Raw genomic sequence first — 19,075 nt, 5'->3', positions numbered from 1 at the left:
GAATATGCAAATGCACTTAATTTTTTTTTATTTTTTTTTTATTAAAAGTCAGCTGTATGTTCTTTGACTTTTATGATTCATGCCTTAGTCATGAAACAGAATGCGAATTGCGAACAGGACGAGTGCCAAGTTGAAGACCTTTAGATTGGGTAACTCTCCACAATTATTTGCAACGTAGCACGTGATAATAACAGATTGAAATAAACGGGGCTCCCTGGTATTTATAATGCAGCACGCGTGTAGATGCTCCCCCACCACCAACCCAAACCCAATCCCCTCTGCAGCCGCACATGCGCGCACATGCACACGCACGCGCGCACTGACACACACGCATGCACAAATACGTGTTTCTTTTGCCCGGCCATGAATCCCTCGTAGACGCTCCGAGCCGCTGTTGTCAGGGCGAATTAATAGCGGTCTCACTCGCTGCTTTCCTCCCCCTGACCTTGCCCGCCTCCGGCTTGGCTCCTTAATATTTGATCCGGGATTCCGGCGCTGTCCATCCATGGCCACATCGGATGGACTAGACGGCTGTCTGCAGCGAGGCAGATCTCAAAGTGACCCGAATATACTGACCGAACCGGGGATCGATTTGGCTCACGGCGCAGGTAATGTAACCGCATCGTTCTGCGGACAATGATATTATTTCACGTTTTAATTTCCCATTGGGGAAATATCAGCAATAATAAGCGACACCACCCGCCACGCATGGGATGCTGAATGAACCCAAATATAAAAACTGAAGATACCACATCTTTGGCCATGCTTCCTGCAGATTGAATTCTGCAAGCAGATGGTTGTACAGACGCCTGTGGCATCGGCAAGTGTGTCATAATGCACGCGTTTGCGCGCATGTTGCTCATCCAGTGCATCATATTCATCAATATGAACAATGCTACCAGTTGTTGCCCTGCTGTGTGAGCCACCATTGTCCATTGAGGAGACACGCGTTCTATTTCATTTGTCTGGTTTGTAGCGTTACATTTGCACATGCTCATCTTGACGTGCTATTCAATCTCATTGACAAGCCTGTGACACCACCCTTGTCTTCTTCCATACTAAGCCCCTCACTGTTATGATGGATGTCACGTGATGCCACCCGTGGAAGCACTGAATGCCTCTGATTCACCAATCACCACAACCATCACTTTGCAGATCCATTGACAAGGCAGGTGTGCTTTTCAGCATGGTGTCCCTGTTTATCTCACTGTTAGTCATCCCACTGCATGGTGCAGGTTTAGCGTTGACGAGAGCAGCCTGGCGAACTGAATTAAAGTTTCCAGGGTTTACGCCATCTGCACTTAGACTCAGATGAATTCAGGGCAAACCATCTTGTTTTCTTTCTTTTTTTTTTTTTTTTTTTTAAGAGTGAGGCTATTTACAGTAACATGGTGTGGGCTTGTTAAGAGTCTGTGCTTCCTCCTACACATGGCGAGTTTTACGCACATGAACAAGGATGCTCCGCTTAAGGATGCAGGCATAAAAGCATGTCATTCTCCTTTCAATTGTTTACTTATAAGGGAAAAAAATGGAAATCCACACATTTCTTCTTGCTTCTCTCACACTGCCCAACAGGGGTTTGAGTTTGGCTTCTGCTGCATCCATAATTCCTTTTGTAAGATTTAATTCACACATTGGTAAATGTGTTAATTTCACACTGAGAGCTTGACGGAACCTGAGTAAACAGGCCGATCAGCCAGGTTAACGAGCTCATCAGGGGTCATCAGTCATCAGGGACCGTGCACACACTAAGCATGGCAAAGTTACAGTATACTTTCTGAGATTGGGTATGCTACAAAAAAAAAAAAACACAAAAAAAAAACAAGCAAGAACAGGTCACATAATTCGTCGATGACAGCATCTAGTCTGATGATCCCAAGCACACACACTGAGACGACCCCCTCTATATAAGGCTCATCACAACGCTTGCATCTGGGGCACCAGTCTTTGCCAAAGGATTACTTTAACGCCCTTCAACACAGTTGTGGCTTTTACAGCTTTACTGTGAAATCTGTCTTTATTTCTTTGTGCTGTTCTTCTTTACCATCCATCCATCCATCCATCCATCCATCCATCCATCCATCCATCCATCCATCCATCCATCCATCCATCCATCCATCCATCCACCCATCCACCCATCCATCCATCCATCCATCCATCCATCCATCCATCCATCCATCCATCCATCCATCCATCCATCCATCCATCCATCCATCCATCCATCCATCCATCCATCCATCCATCCATCCATCCATCCATCCATCCATCACTTAGCATGACCACCTCAAAGTTCAGAAGTAATGTGCTTGTGTCTGGGTACTACACTTTCCTCATAGGACTGTCAGGTTTTTGTTCTCATTTTTCTTGCGACTCTTATGTGTAGCTGGAATTCTGCACTCACACTCCAAGTTAATAACAGACAGAGATGTAAACAATACTTTTTCTGCTGATGACAGGTTACTTTCTGAAAAAGAATATTCGTAAAAGTGAATTTGCGGCTGTCGAAACATGAAATAGCGGGGGTCAACTGTAGCCTATAGATAGTGGTGTATGGAATAATTGCACTAGCGGAATCAAGGTTGCCATTTAGAGTAGAAGTAAGTAATGACATGCATATTGTTGGCGTCGTGAAGAATTTTGCCCCCCTCTACAAAAAATCTTCCCCAAAAAATGATTTTTGAGGAAAAAAAAAACAAACAAAAAAAACTGAAGTTTGTTGATTAATGTTGCATTGTAATAGAAAGCACGACATTTACAACACTTTAGATTCGCCACAAATTTATCAAAGAAGACTTATGCCAAAACTGAATAATAACATTGATGTATGAAAACTAGGGCTGTCAAACGATTAAAATTTTTAATCGGGTTAATTACAGCTTAAAAATTAATTAATCGTAATTAATCACAATTCAAACCATCTATAAAATATGCAATATTTTTCTGTAAATTATTGCTGGAATGAAAAGATAAGACGCAAGACGGATATTTACATTCAACATACGGTACATAAGTACTGTATGTGTTTATTATAACAATAAATCAACAAGATGGCATTAACATTTTTAATATTCTCTTAATGTGATCCATGGATAGAAAAACTTGTTGTTCTTAAAGATAAATGTTTGTACAAGTTATAGAAATGTTATATTAAAGCCCCTGTTAATGCTTTCGTTTTATTAAAATTTGGAAAATTTTCAATCAAAAATTAAACTAGTAGCTCGCCTTTGTTGACGTCATTACACCATGCTCACTCCCCTAACCCATAAAATCATTTGGACCCAAGCGCCAGCAGAGGGCGCCAAACAACAAAAAACAAGTAACAAGCGGACATTACACTGCTGTCATTTTAATCTGAGCGGGGCATGTGCGTTAATGGCATCAAATATTTTAACGTGATTAATTTTAAAAAATTAATTACCGCCCGTTAAAGCGATAATTTTTACAGCCCTAATGAAAACATGAAATTGACCATAGAAAGGTTTTGAACAACACTATAAAGCAAATATTATTAATATTTCCAAAGAAATTCTGAAGTTACTGAGGTACAAGTTCAGAGCTGTATTATTATGTGACCTCATGTCTTTAGAAGTGAGCCTTTAAATTCTCTAAACGATAATTTATCACTTTGCTTGAAAGTCCCACTCTTTTGTTGGACATTGTTGACCAAGGAAGGACAGCTTGAAGCAGTGAAAGTAGAGTTGTCCGAGATTATTGGATAGCCGATAATATCGGCTGATAAAAGCATTTTAAAATGATATCGTATAATATCAACATCAGTTTTTCTTTATCAGTTTTGGGCCAATTTGTATGTTGCCTTCAAAGTGAATGTAGAAGCCGTCCGCCTTCTGTCGTTGTACACGGGATAGTCATAGCTTAGTACAGCAGTTATGGTTATTGACCATTAGATGTCTCCAAACTAAGATGCTTGATTTGCATTAATGGTGCAAAAAGTAAATGAATGATAAACGATTGAAAAATAATGAATATGTTAAGTCCACGACCGCATTCCAGTATATCTGTATCGGATTTTTGGAGTTGGACAATATCCAATATATATATATGGTTAAAAAGTAATTGTCGAACAACTCTAATTGAAACAAATGATCCGTCTCTGCATAAGGAAATCCCCTCCCGTGAGCCCTGTGCTCTTGTGTAAGATTTGGGCTGACAGTATTCTTCGAAGAGTAAAATGAATCACAAACAGCGAACACAGAACTTAGTGCAGGAGGCCTTTGTATGAAATATGAACTTAGCTATGGAGATAGAATAGTGCCAAAAGAAGTGAGGTTGTAAAATGAAAATTCTTCCTGTAAAATGACCATTTTTAACTAAAAAACACTTGTATTACCGACTTTTTCCTTTTGTAATAAACATGAAAAAAACACAATGTAAAAAATACATTATACAAGTGTTTTTTTTCCAATTACAAGTGATTTTTTTTGTTCTACGGGTGTTTTTTCTTAGCTACAGGTTAAAAAGTTTTGTCTCACCCTTGTCGCGTTTTATGAGACAAAAAAAATACTCGTAACCTAGTTTTAAAATAAAAACATACCTGTAAAATGACTCATCTTAACTAAAAAACACTTGTATTTTAACTAAAAAAAACACTTGTATTTCCAAATTTTTTCGTTGTGAAATAAACATGAAAAAACAATATTATAAAATTTCTTCAAGTGTTTTTTTTCCTCATTTACAAGTGATTTTTTTTGTTCTACGGGTGTTTTTTCTTAGCTACAGGTTAAAAAGTTTTGTCTCACCCTTGTCGCGTTTTATGAGACAAAAAAAATACTTGTAACCTAGTTTTAAAATAAAAACATACCTGTAAAATGACTCATCTTAACTAAAAAACACTTGTATTTTAACTAAAAAAACACTTGTATTTCCAAATTTTTCGTTGTGAAATAAACATGAAAAAACAATATTAAAAAATTTCTTCAAGTGTTTTTTTTCCCCCATTTACAAGTGATTTTTTTATTTTTCTACAGGTGTTTTTTTCTTTGCTACAGGTGAAAAAGTTTCGTCTCACCCCTTGTGGCGTTTTCTGAGACAAAAGTCACTTGTAACCAAAGATGAAAAAATCTACTTGTACATCGAAATAATATGTTGTAAAACACAAAAATATCATTCCAAGTCGTGGTCAAAAGAAGACGTTAGTTAAGAAAGAACACAATCTAGTGAATAGTTCTTCGGGTGTTTTATCTTTAATAATCTACAAGTGTTTTCTGAGCATGTACAACTAAATTTCGGCCCAAGCATGTGATGTGAGGCAAAATTCAGACCAATCGGAACGGCGATTGTTCAGGAGGAGGGCGGGACACACCATTGCCGACCTGCTCCTTCTTGCTTTATTCATCACGGCAGAGTACGACAGAAATGGCAGAGCAGCTCTGCCATTTCGGCCATGGCAGAGCTGCTCTGCCATTTCTGTCGTACTCTGCCGTGATGATTAAAGCAAGAAGGAGCAGGTCGGCAATGGTGTGTCCCGCCCTCCTCCTGAACAATCGCCGTTCCGATTGGTCTGAATTTTGCCTCACATCACATGCTTGGGCCGAAATTTAGTTGTACATGCTCAGAAAACACTTGTACATTATTAAAGATAAAACACCCGAAGAACTATTCACTAGATTGTGTTCTTTCTTAACTAACGTCTTCTTTTGACCACGACTTGGAATGATATTTTTGTGTTTTACAACATATTATTTCGATGTACAAGTAGATTTTTTCATCTTTGGTTACAAGTGACTTTTGTCTCAGAAAACGCCACAAGGGGTGAGACGAAACTTTTTCACCTGTAGCAAAGAAAAAAACACCTGTAGAAAAATAAAAAAATCACTTGTAAATGGGGGAAAAAAACACTTGAAGAAATTTTTTAATATTGTTTTTTCATGTTTATTTCACAACGAAAAATTTGGAAATACAAGTGTTTTTTTAGTTAAAATACAAGTGTTTTTTAGTTAAGATGAGTCATTTTACAGGTATGTTTTTATTTTAAAACTAGGTTACAAGTATTTTTTTTGTCTCATAAAACGCGACAAGGGTGAGACAAAACTTTTTAACCTGTAGCTAAGAAAAAACACCCGTAGAACAAAAAAAAATCACTTGTAAATGAGGAAAAAAAACACTTGAAGAAATTTTATAATATTGTTTTTTCATGTTTATTTCACAACGAAAAAATTTGGAAATACAAGTGTTTTTTTAGTTAAAATACAAGTGTTTTTTAGTTAAGATGAGTCATTTTACAGGTATGTTTTTATTTTAAAACTAGGTTACGAGTATTTTTTTTGTCTCATAAAACGCGACAAGGGTGAGACAAAACTTTTTAACCTGTAGCTAAGAAAAAACACCCGTAGAACAAAAAAAATCACTTGTAATTGGAAAAAAAACACTTGTATAATGTATTTTTTACATTGTGTTTTTTTCATGTTTATTACAAAAGGAAAAAGTCGGTAATACAAGTGTTTTTTAGTTAAAAATGGTCATTTTACAGGAAGAATTTTCATTTTACAACCTCACTTCTTTTGGCACTATTCTATCTCCATACTTAGCACACTCATATTTGGTTTCAAAAATGAATTTGATTGCAATTCATTCCTCACTGACTGATGATCTTTTCTTAAATGATCCGACTTGCTTCACCTGAATAGTAACTAACCTACAACTAGAATTTCTCAAAAACACTTGTCTGATTATATTAAGCTTTGAAAATTATTCACTCAAATCAAAAGCAGCATTTACAGTAATAGGAACATTTGAGAAAATGAAATGAAATTATTATGAAAACATATTTTCTTATTTTGATGAATACAAATGGGTGGGTTGCTACATGAAAGGACTCCAGACTAAAACTGTGCCAAACAAATCATGTGAGTCTCTGCGGCAACTCCTGACAGTGAAAAAGAGAGAAGTCACTTTTTCTATAAGCCCCAGTCTTGACCATTTAAAGGCACATTCCTATGACAAAAACATTCAAAATTTCAAATACACTTGCAGACCTAGTGACAATTTAGATTCTCCAATTTACCTAACGAGAGTGGTTTGGAATGTGGGAGGAAGCCACTGTATCAAAAGAAACCTTTCACACGCTTGGAAAGAACATGAAAACTTCAGAAAAGATGTGTGAACCCAGAATTATAATGCGTCAATAAAGTACAACTAAATACGACCTACATTACTTTGCAGCCTTTATAGCATGTGGTTACAGTAAACTCTGTCCCGAGTCAGCCTAACACACACCTGCACCTACGTAAATAGAGCTCAGCCTAATTCACTTCTCACTTCCCATTTCCTGTCGCAGAGCAGCTCTTCACATCAGAGTCACTCATTAGTCATGGTCAGCTTCAGCGTGCTTCAGTCACAGCCACCTGTTGGTAGAGTCGTAGTCATTGGAGAGCTATTCATCTCTCTCACAGTGATGCAAAGACATCCCTACAGAGACTTATAGGGAACAGTCAAGTCAAGTGGTAGATCTGAACCACTTTTTCATCCGTCATGAAACTTTGCAACTTTTATTTAATATTTCATAGCGGTAGTTGTGACTGTCATTAGTGAGTTTTGTTAAGATTTTTCAGAAGGTGTGTTTAAGACTTATATGATCTCCCACTTGACACTTTTAATACATTTACAAATTGTTGTCCAAGTCAGAAAACAAAAAACTGTACCTCCTATTGTAGCCGTGGACATTTATTTACTCAAACGCAGAAAGTTTTAGGTACTGTATCTTATCTATTAAGTGTAGGATTGAATGTTTTCCTTTTAAGCGTTAACCATAGATAAGAAGTGGATTTGAATTACAATGGAACCAAGGCCCTTTGAAGTGTACCTAACCTTCCACACAGAATAAAATTTTCAGGTGAGCTTATGTTGCAAATGCATTATTTTATTGAAATTATTCATCTTCCATTGGAATACATTATGTACATGTTCATAAGATTCAAGAATAGCACAAATTTCCCGTGTGGGTAAAAATGAATATCCTCATTGTGCAGCTATGGTTAGTCGGTATCTATATGACACTTCATGCAAAACATAGGGTCATTTAACATTGCTGGAAAAACACATCTTATTCTTTTGAACATTACACATAACCACATCCCATCCTGAAGTTATCTTGTAAACAAACACAGAAGGGCGAGGGCGGTAGGATGCAAAGCTACATGGTTACAAGGGTCCTGGTGGATGGAAGGGCAAATTGCAGAAGTGGAGGAAAAACAGAGAGCAAAGTTGATTTAGTAAACCAACGTAGATCCAGCCAAGACAGCTGTTTATGTCACTATGCAACATGGTTTTAAAACCACGACAGCTAAAGCGACATTTTCACTAGAGGTCCAATCCAGACTCAATTCATTTGACATAGGGCAGGGGTCAGCAACCCAAGGCTCCAGAGCTGCATGATCCCTCTGATGCGGCTCAGTTTCAAAATAAAACACGAGTACAGTGATACCTCTACATACAAAGTTAATTCGTTCCAGGACCTTGTTTGTAAGTCGAAATGGTCGTACTATATGTCGAGCAGGATTTTCCCATAAGAATACATTATAACTCCATTAATTCGTTCCACAGCCCAAAAACCTACACTAAATACTTTATAAATACTGCGGTTACTATTGCAAATAGCAATTACAAAGAGCAAAACAAATAAATTACGAATAAAAATCAGAATGATAATACAATAATAGTAATAATAATAATAATACCTGTAATAATGTAACTAACTGGGTTCTAATGTAGCGGATGTATTTTGCGTGGTTTACCTGAACTCACCGCGTGGCTGACGACAGACTCAGAGTGTATTAGAGTTTTTACATTCATTTTTCAATGTTCCATGTTGTCCTTGTTAGGCGTCATCTGCATGGACAGTGGGCATGTTGTGAGGCCAAGTTCTGAAATAAATGATTAAAAAACTGACGAAGTCGGGTGATTGTTAAAATAATAACTGTCATCTTCACTTATAAAGACTGGCGAACGGCGGAGGACCGCCAAGTTCGTAGCCATTCTACGACCATATTGTCGAGCCAGTTAACGGACGCGGACACCTCGCTCATATCTCCCTATCATTTCAAATTTCATTTCAATGGTAAGCCTCACCTTTTTCCTTTTTTTCACCACCAGTACTAGCAATGTTGGAACCCATGTTGATTTCTCTCAAAAGAAAATTGACCATGCGTCCGTCTTGTGGGAAAACAAAGACACTGCCGGGCTGTCATAAGTCATCGAATTCCGAGCATCGGAATGTAGAAACGAATGGAGAGTCAAATTTTACGTCGAATGTCAAAAAGATCGTGTGTCGAAGCGATCGTATGTCAGGGTACCAGTGTATTTGTTTAAAACATATTGTGGCGCTTATGAGTTTTAACAAAGGAATTTAGCTTTGTTATAGTAAGCACAAGAAGTCAGGCTCACTTTGTAAACAGAACACACACGCAGGTCATTAATTCACCAAATATGTCAAGTCGTGGTGCCACCTTCTAAGTGACATTGTGACTTTACATAGTTGGTGAAATTATGACCTGCGCTTGTGTTCTTTATATAAAGGTGTACAAAAAGTGAGGTCGACTGGTTCCTGAACCTTGGGTTAACATTTGGGTTACAGCTATCGATTATTTTAGTAGTAGATTAATCGATGAACTAGTTAGTTAGAATAATTGAGTAATCAGATAAGGAACATAAAAAATTAAAATACTTGAGCTCAGCCTCAAACAGTATAAAAATATATAAATGAGTATCTAAGTACAACAAAAGAACAATTGGCTAACTTACATAGCAAAAGTCCAGCAGCTTAAATGCTATAAATTGCCAACTTTTTTTTTTTTTTTTTTTTTTACAATGCTCTTAAAAAATGGTTCAAACAGATATTCCCCCCCCCCACACACACACACACACAAAAATACGGCTATGCCTATAAACTAAATTACAAATGCATTAACAATTATTCACTCCAAAAAAAAAAAAAAAAAAAAAAAAAAAACAGCTTTTGTTGGTCATAACAGGGAGCAGCTTGATTCAGCCATGTGAAATTAATTATTTCATATTCACTGTTTCCACTAGAGGGCAGTGTATCCACACAAATCCATAAAACTAAATACAAATACTTTCAAAACAAACCATTACGACGCCACTTTACTTAAAGGAATACTCGAAGCAGCAAAATTTAATTCGAATCTTTTTTTCTAATCGAAATACTTGAGTTAATCGATTAATCGTTGCAGCACTATTTGAGATGGCAAAAAGTGTGGGTGGCTCCCAGTGTTGTTTTTTCCGTGAAAACCAGGTCGAAATGGCTCTGTAGGTGTAAAAGTGGCCGACCCCTGACATAGGGTTACATCAGCAAAGAATTTTGGTTCTACCTTTGTTCTTCCTCTTTATTTGTCTGTAATTAAAATCAGACCTGTGCCCTGTAATATATGTAAAATGATACAATTGTTAAATGTTCCAAAGTGGCTCCCAAAGAGGCTCCACTACTACTGAAAAAGGACATCCTACATTTGGGTCACTTCTTGATGTCTGGTTATTGTCATTTAGCCGCTCAGGAAAACAAAGCAGAGAGATGAGAACAGCAAAACCCTCGTGTGCCTCATGTTTGGGTCCCCTGATCAGTGTTTGCACCATGTGTTGCAGCAGCTGTTGTTTGTGCCCATACACCTGCATGCTTGTCTACATGTTTCCATGCAGGTTTGCGTTGATCCAGAAGGAAACTAGCAGCTCTTTGTAGTGACGAAAAAACACAGAGCAAGATAGAAGTTAAAGGGAAGACCAAAACAAATACAAATCCTGCATCAATTGCATAAAGGCAACATAGCCTAATGGCATTTGGCAAAGGGTGCAAGGAATGAGGTTAAACTGAGTTCAAGATGTTGCAAGATGAAAGTAGTGAATAGCTAAGAGGTTAAGCCTCAGCGGGCATTGAGACTGAGGGCTGTGCAGACAGTATTTTGATGGAAAGAGGATATAAAAAAGCTGGAAAGAAATGCACAAGAGTTTGATTAGAGAGACAGACAGGAGATGAAAGAAAGAAAACTGTCCAAATGGAGAAATACATGAGAAGGTGGCAGTTTTCAGTGAAAGACAGCCAAAAATCACTGATTGTTGAGTAAAAATCAAAGAGTATCAATGTTTTAGTTTATTTTAATGGCTTTAATTTAAATAAATGCTAAATGTTGGTCGTTTGGACGGTTGATGGGTACATAGGTGGGTTATTCGCTCAGTAGGTGGGAGATTGGGCCAATTGCTCGAAATGCAATGACAGCAAATCAATGATATGAAGTGGAGATGGGCACTTATGCACACCAAAGAATTATTACGCTTCCCTTGCTATGCCTCTCAGGAGATGCTAATTAAATACTAAGCTGAATCAGACAGTACTGGGAGGACTATGAGCACAAGGACGATATTAATTGAAGTGTTGGGCTGGATAGGACGTAAAGAAAGTACTTACACATGTTCTCTGTTTTACCAAGTGTGAGAAAATATGACAGTTATGATGACATGTAAAGGAAAGAACATGCAAACAACCCACAAGTGAGCTCAGTCATTTTGAGAACTACTCTTAAGTGAGTGTACACATACAATGAATATAGTTCCACAAAGCTTCATATTTGTTTTGATGGCAAATTTGGTGTCCTCAATAAATTATTACTAGAAAATCACCTGAAATTATAGTATTACAGTGAGCGTGTTTCAGAACCAAGGACAGCAGCGGTCACTGATTACTGCATAATAAAGTGATAGCCTGACAAACTCAAAGAAGTTTTAATTTCAAAGAAAAAGTTACATTCCATTGTCTGATGTGTGAGGGTTTCTCAATGCCCAAAGGTGTTGGACCACTGGAGCGTCATCTTGCAAATTCTATTTTAGAAGTTGACTTGACTTGTTCAACTAGCTGCAGATTAGACCTTAATACAGTGGAATGTCTGCAGCCAAACACAATAACATTAGGAATGCTGAGATTTGTTGATGCCTCATGAATTTGGGAGACACTACACTCCAGAGTTTTCACTGCAGGCTGTCATTAGGTTTTTCAATAATGATCTCTTAATCAACTTGTTTGATTATAAATATAAATAAATTGCATAAGGACATAATAGGAAACAAAAGGAAACAGATTTATTTTTATTATCATTGTAGATGTCTGCATGCAAGTATAAACAGTCACAGCCAGCATGTTTTCAGCCACAGTGAATGTAAGTTTGAATTGTCTGTAACTGTCTTGTTTGAGACTTGTACCAGTACGAGGCATAGTTCGCATTTTGTCCCAAGTCTGATGGGATAGGCTCTGGCTCCCTGCAACCCTAATCAAGATGAACACAATAGAAAATACATGAATATTGGTAGAAAATGTTTGTGTTCCTGTAAATTGAAACTCTGTGGGGAAAAACAGTGAGTGAACTCATAGCCATCAATAAATGCAGTCCAGTATACTGAACAATTAATGGTCTGCCTTTAATAACTATTTAATTGACCATCAAACCCTGACACTATTTACACAATGGTAATATCATCTGTGGGCTTTACTATCATAACAAAGTTTAGGAACTACTACAGTATATGCCACCTATTTCTATGTTTTTCTTTAGTAAAATAACCTACTGGTAATTCAATTTATGAACTGTTATGGCAGGTACCATCTATTTAGCAGTTATAGTATGTACACTGTATCACAAAAGTGAGTACACCCCTCGCATTTCTGCAGATATTTAAGTATATCTTTTCATGGGACAACACTGACAAAATTACACTTTGACAAAATGAAAAGTAATCTGTGTGCAGCTTATATAATAGAGTTATTTTCCCTCAAAATAACTCAAAATATAGCCATTAATATCCAAACCCCTGGCAACAAAAGTGAGTACACCCCTTAGAAACTACGTACATCCCTAAATGTCCAAATTGAGTACTGCTTGTCATTTCCCCCCCAAAATGTCATGTAATTGTCATTACAGGAGTGCTGTCAGCATTGCTGCAGAGATTGAAGAGGTGGCGGGTCAGCCTGTTAGTGCTCAGACCATACGGCACACACTACATCAAATTGGTGTGCATGGCTGTCAACCAAGGAGGAAGCCTCTTCTGAAGACGGTACACAAGAAAGCCCGCAAACAGTTTGCTGACAAAGCACATGGATTACTGGAACCATGTCCTATGGTCTGATGAGACGGGCGGGCTTTCTTGTGTACAGTCTTCCTTCTGGGATGACAGCCATGCACACCAATTTGATGTAGAGTGTGGCGTATTAAGGAGGTGGGTCCCAGACTATTCTCACAGTGTTTGAAAAATACAGGGAGAACAGTCTGGCCATGCCAGGCAATCACATTTTAGGTCTGAGTCAATAATTACGCCAAGATTTCTGACTTGATTTGTAGCTGCAAGTGACATTGTGCTTAGGTGCGTAATTATGTTTGACCTTTCTTTTTTTGGGCCAAAAATGATCACTTCTTTCTTCTCCACATTTAGCTTGGGAAAATTCTGGCACATCTATTCATTGATTTGATGAATGCATTGTGTGGGTTGTGTGTCATCTGCATAGGTGTGATAGGAGATGTCATACTGTTCCATGATCTGAGCTAGGGGAAGCATATAGATGTTAAATAAGAGTGGTCCATGAATGGACCCTTGAGGGACCCCACACGTGAATTTGGTTCATTCTGACTGACTGATGGTTTTCGACTGACACAAAGAAATCCCTATCATGTAAATAAGATGGAAACCATTGAAGAACAGTGTCAATGAGCCCTACCCACTGTTCCAGTCTGCTGAGTAGAATTTTGTGATCAACCGTGTCGAACGTGGCACTGAGATCTAATAGTAGCAGAATTAGTATTCCGACGAATATCATTTAGGACTTTGATAAGCACGGTCTCGGTGCTGTGTTGTGGCCCAAATCCAGACTGAAATGAGTTAAAAAGATTGTTTTGCATCATAAAAACCTGGATCTGTTCAAATAAATAAATGTAAATAAATATGTACATATAGTATAGGTAGTCCCCAGGTTACAAAGTTTTTTGTTGTTGTTGGGTAAATAGTACCTTATTGTACCGAACAGTATCTTATTTTTTACTTAATTTTATTAATATGATTGTTCTTCCCTTTGTCAAAATGTGTATTTGATTATAATGTTGACTTGTTTTATGATGCATGCTTTTATTTTGGAGCAGGAAGCGTAGAGCAGGTAGTACTTTCGCACGCGAGTAATAGCGCATGTACACACAAAGATTTGTTTTTGGACAGTTATTTTGAGTTTTAGAGGGTATTTAAGGGTACTTCAAGGGTTAATTCTGACTTAGACGGAAATTCGGGTTACGTTACCAGCGTAGGAACAGAGCTCGTTTGTAACCCGGGGACCAAATGTATATAGTGTATATGCATATATTGTATATTCATAAAATGCAACATCAACCATCTCTTTTTTTTTCTAAAATTGGGCTGCTACAGCATATTTATTCGGTTCCACATGACCATGCTTCATGTCTTCATGTTGTCCATTGCATGTGTGCTAGTGTGAAACAAATCTCGGTGGTCCATTATAGCTTTCCTACTTTGGAGAGTGATGTGTTCTAAAATCATCATGCTATCATTAGAGACACTCTAGTGATCCATTGCCTGGAACTTTCTTTTGGTATATTGTATATACGGCGGAAAACACAGGCAAGACTGGAAAAGCAGTTTCTGCTCTTGCACACTTCTTAAAAGAAACTGCTGTATTTTAACCCAAAACAACTGTTGTGTTTGATAGAACAATATGTCTATATGCTGCCATAAAAGATTCATGGCATATTCAGCCCCCAAACTATTTTTAATTTTTCCGTTTTACCCTGGAAAACCCCGTTTACAGACGTAACGCAACCACTTTTGTTTCAACTCAGCCATAAGATGAAGGTAATTAATTATTATTCAAAATGTCTGTCATTTTTAGCTTAAAATCATTAATTGATGTCAATATTTCGTTTTAAAAAGAAAAAAAAACCTTTAATAAATTATTCACTCTTATATTTTGAACTTTTAAACAAATGACGTCACATTGAAAAAAATGGTGTCTGTAAAAAGTCACGGATATCTACCTCATAAGTATCGCTTAATTGTATATATATATTTTTTTTTTTACTGTCGCATTTTCTCCGATATGTTAGATGATAATTAATCGATCCAAACAAAGAACAATTGAGAGAATAACGTTTAAAAGGGTAAATATATGAAAAAGAAAATTTCAACCACTCCTCGATGTCTGCGATTTCTGCATCGCGACCTTTGTTATATTACCATGTTTCACCCATAAAATCCCCCAAAAATCCTGCTGTGGCCATTCGAAGCTGTGTCTTGACATGCGGTGATACATGCTACATGGAGTTTTTGGATGGAAACAAGGTAAGTACGCGACAATATCTCGTTAAAGTCATGGCGTCTGTAATTCTGCTCTCGCATGCTCTCACATCCAGATAGGGTTTTGCTTTTTAAAAAAAAAAAAAAAAAAATTAAATGCCCTCCTGTTCAAAAATTTTCTTCCCCCAGAAAATTGAGATTTTAAACTTTCCAATGATGTATCACACATGCATATCGGGCAATTCTGAAATTTGTCAAATTGGGGGTCTCAGAGCGGAACTTCAAGTCACCTGAGTGTTTTCCACCATATATTCTTTAGGCAATGTGTTTAACTAGTGGAGATAAAAAACACAAAGAAATAAATTCATGCTGTTATTATTATCATTATTATTATTGGAGTTTACTGTATGCACCCTTAGTTTGCCACTTTGGAGACAAATGCACTGACTGGACAAAGCTCTCAAGACACATCTCATTAATCAAAAAGAGGTGAATAAGACCCCTCATTAACCCCTCAATTTTAATTATTTGTTATATTTCCAGTTCTGTATGTTTCCTGCACTTTTCTCCAGTAGCTACACAACAAAGGGTGTGTTGTGGTATGGAGACGCTTCAGCTTAATCACTAACACTTTTGAGATCAACTCGACCAGAGACTGTGAGCCAACAGGCTCCTTTTCAGATGCAACATTTGACCTCACAAATGGTTAACAAAAAAAAAAAAAAAAACGTACAAAGACACACTTGAAAATTCCGTGTTTCATCAGTTTTTTTTTTTCTTTTTTTTTTTTTTTTCCAAATTTAGCAGGGCTGAATTTTGAATGAGCACTGCTGTAGTGGAAGGCTGACTGAATGAGCAGATAAAAGTTTAAAGGTGTATAACTGCAGTAACGTATCTGAACACGTGAGCATGGTAATGTTGGTTCCAGTGCGACTAATAATACTGGCAATAGATGCTGGAGAGAGTCTGATTTCTGACTATTGTTGTGGTGACCTTGTGATGTGATGTGCTACACAAACATTAAAACCTAATGGAACTTGAATTTCCCCTTGATAGATCCTTATTAGCAAAAATACATAATAATCCAGAGCTGTCAATTAAATACAGAAGCCAGATTTAATTTCAGGTTACATTAAAGAGGAAACAACATTACGACGGATTGTAAATTAGCGTAGTAGCCGAATCCAGACTTTCATGCATGTTCCTGGGAGATCATGGAACAGTTTTAAGGTTCATGTAGGTGTCAGGAAAAATGCTTTTAGCAGGATCGTTTTCAGCTCAATGGGCCAATCTGGTTGCAGCAGCACAGAGGCTTTCACACATTTGGTCTAAGATAGCCTGTCTTTTTTGTTTTTTGGGCTAGTGTGTGAAATGCAGAGGCGTGTCTACGTGGGCGGATATGTTTCATGTATTTCCTGATCTCAATAGCATAGCAATTTCCCCTCATGAACTAATGCTTCATATTTTTGCATGAGCCTCCGCAAATCTTAAGAATTGTTGTGGTGGGAAAAGAAACATATGTTTTCTGATCAATTACTAGACTAGTCCGATGTAGGGTTCAGTCACTAGACAATTGGAGGCTAGGCAACCTATCCGCAAGCCAGTATGACCTGTCAATCATAGAACTGTCACATGCTGTGAGGCAACCATTCACACGCACATTTGCACCTACTGAAGTCTTCAATCAACCAGAAAAATACAGTTTTAGAGCCAGAACCCGCATAACACGGAAATGGAAAATCTATCAAACTTAGTGGGTGGAAAAACAAAAAACAAACAAAAAAAAACATGCCCACTAATGACATATATACATATTGTATATGTATAAATAAATACATACGGTGGTATGAAAAAGTATCTAAACTTTTGGATTTTCTCACATTTCTGCATAAAATCACCATCAAATTTGATCTAATCTTTGTCAAAATCACAGAGATGAAAAAGCGTCTGCTTAAACTAAAAGCACTAAATTTTTTCATATTTTAATAAGGGCAGCATGCAAACAATGACTGAAGGGGGAATAATAAGTAAGTGAACAATCAAATTTAATATTTTGTGGCCCCCCCCTTTGGCAGCAATAACTTCAACCAGACGCTTCCTGTAGCTGCAGATCTGTCTGGCGCATCGATCAGGACTAATCTTGGGCCCATTCTTCTCTACAAAACGGCTGTAGTTCAGTCAGATTCCTGGGGTATCTGGCATAAATCGCCATTGTTAGGTCATGCCGCAGCATTTTAAGGGGTTTCAAGTCTGGACTTTGACTTGGCCACTCCAGAATGTGTATTATGTTCTTCTGAACCATTCTGAAGTTGATTTACTTCTGTGTTTTGGATCATTGTCTTGTTGCAGCATCCGTCCCAGGTTTTCCTGCAAAACATCCTGATAAACTTTTGAATTCGTTCTTCCATTAATGATTGCAAATGAGGCAGCAAAATAGCCCCAAATTATGATGCTCCTTCCACCATGCTTCATGGTGTGGATGAGGTGTTGATGTTGGTGAGCTGTTCCATTTTTCCTCCACACCTGACGTTGTGTGTTATTCCCTAACAATTAGACTTTGGTTTCATCAGTCAACAAAATATTTTGCCAAAACTTCTGTGGAGTGTCCAAGTGCCTTCTTGAGAACATTAAATGAGCTACAATGTTTTTTTTAGACAGCAGTGGCTTCTTCCGTGGAGTCCTCCCATGAACACCATTCTTGGCCATAGTTTTACATATAATTAATGTGTGCACAGAGATATTAGACTGTGCCAGTGATTTTTGTAAGTCGTTAGCAGACACTCTAGGGTTCTTTTTTTTTTTATTTTTATTTTTTTTATCTCTCTGAGTATTTGGCGTTGAACTCTTGGCGTCATCTTTGGCGGACAGCTACTCCTTGGGAGAGAAGCAACAGTGCCAAACTCTCTCCATTTGTAGACAACCTCTCTGACTGTTGATGGAGGAACATCCATACTTTTAGAGATGGTTTTGTATCCTTTCCCAGCTTTATACAAATCAACAATCCTTGATCGCAGGTCTTCTGACAGCTCTTTTGACCAAGCCATGATGCACATTAAACAATGCTTCTCATCAAGACAATTCTTACCAGGTGTGTGTTTTATAGTGGGCAGGGCAGATTTAAACTACTCATCAGTGTTTGGGCACACACCTGACTTAAATTGTCTCCTCTTTAAGTCTCCTTAGGCAGTGGGTTCACTGACTTACTTTTCCCCCTTCTGTCATTGTTTGCATGCTATCTTCATTAAAATACGAAAACCTATAAATGTTTGGGTGGTTTTAGTTAAAGCAGACACTGTTTTTACATCTGTGTGATTTTGACAAATATCAGATCACATTTGATGGTGATTTTATGCAGAAATTTGAGAAATTCCAAAAGGTTCAGATACTTTATCATACCACTGTATATCGTGTGATTGAAAAGTAACTCCCAATTTAAAAAATAATTATCAAATCAAATTTATTTCTATAGCCATTTAAAAAAAAAAAAAAAACGAAAAGTCCTCAAAGTGCTTTACAACAACAAAAACACAGTTCGTGATAAATAAAAGGCAGGAAGGTTCTATACAATGACATTAAGAAAACAAAACAAAACAAAAAAAACAAAAAAACAAAAAACAAACGAAAACAACGCATCACGATAAACGTCAAAACAGCAAATAAAACAAATCAAATCCGAACACATTAAAACCCTTAAGAAATAAAACCAGGCTACCGTAGTCTGGAGAAAAAGCAAGTCTAAAAAAGTGGGTCTTTAACTGAGATTTACAAA

At 37.4% G+C, this 19,075-nt stretch overlaps 1 protein-coding gene across 2 annotated transcripts in view; it reads left to right on the top strand.

The window, feature by feature from the left end:
- Nucleotides 1-325: 325 nt before the first annotated feature.
- Nucleotides 326-19,075, top strand: part of phactr3a (phosphatase and actin regulator 3a) — a 57,867-nt gene continuing 39,117 nt past the window's right edge. For both annotated transcript variants that reach the window (XM_057816988.1, XM_057816980.1), the window contains exon 1: nucleotides 326-608. In XM_057816988.1, the coding sequence (XP_057672971.1) occupies nucleotides 506-608 (103 nt within the window). In that variant the 5' untranslated portion in view covers nucleotides 326-505. The remainder of the gene's footprint in view (nucleotides 609-19,075) is intronic.

The sequence above is a fragment of the Corythoichthys intestinalis genome, chromosome 2, assembly GCF_030265065.1.
Source record: "Corythoichthys intestinalis isolate RoL2023-P3 chromosome 2, ASM3026506v1, whole genome shotgun sequence".
Classification (NCBI taxonomy): Eukaryota; Metazoa; Chordata; class Actinopteri; order Syngnathiformes; family Syngnathidae; genus Corythoichthys; species Corythoichthys intestinalis.
Note: the sequence above shows the minus strand (reverse complement) of the source record. Positions and strands in the feature narration are given on the sequence as shown.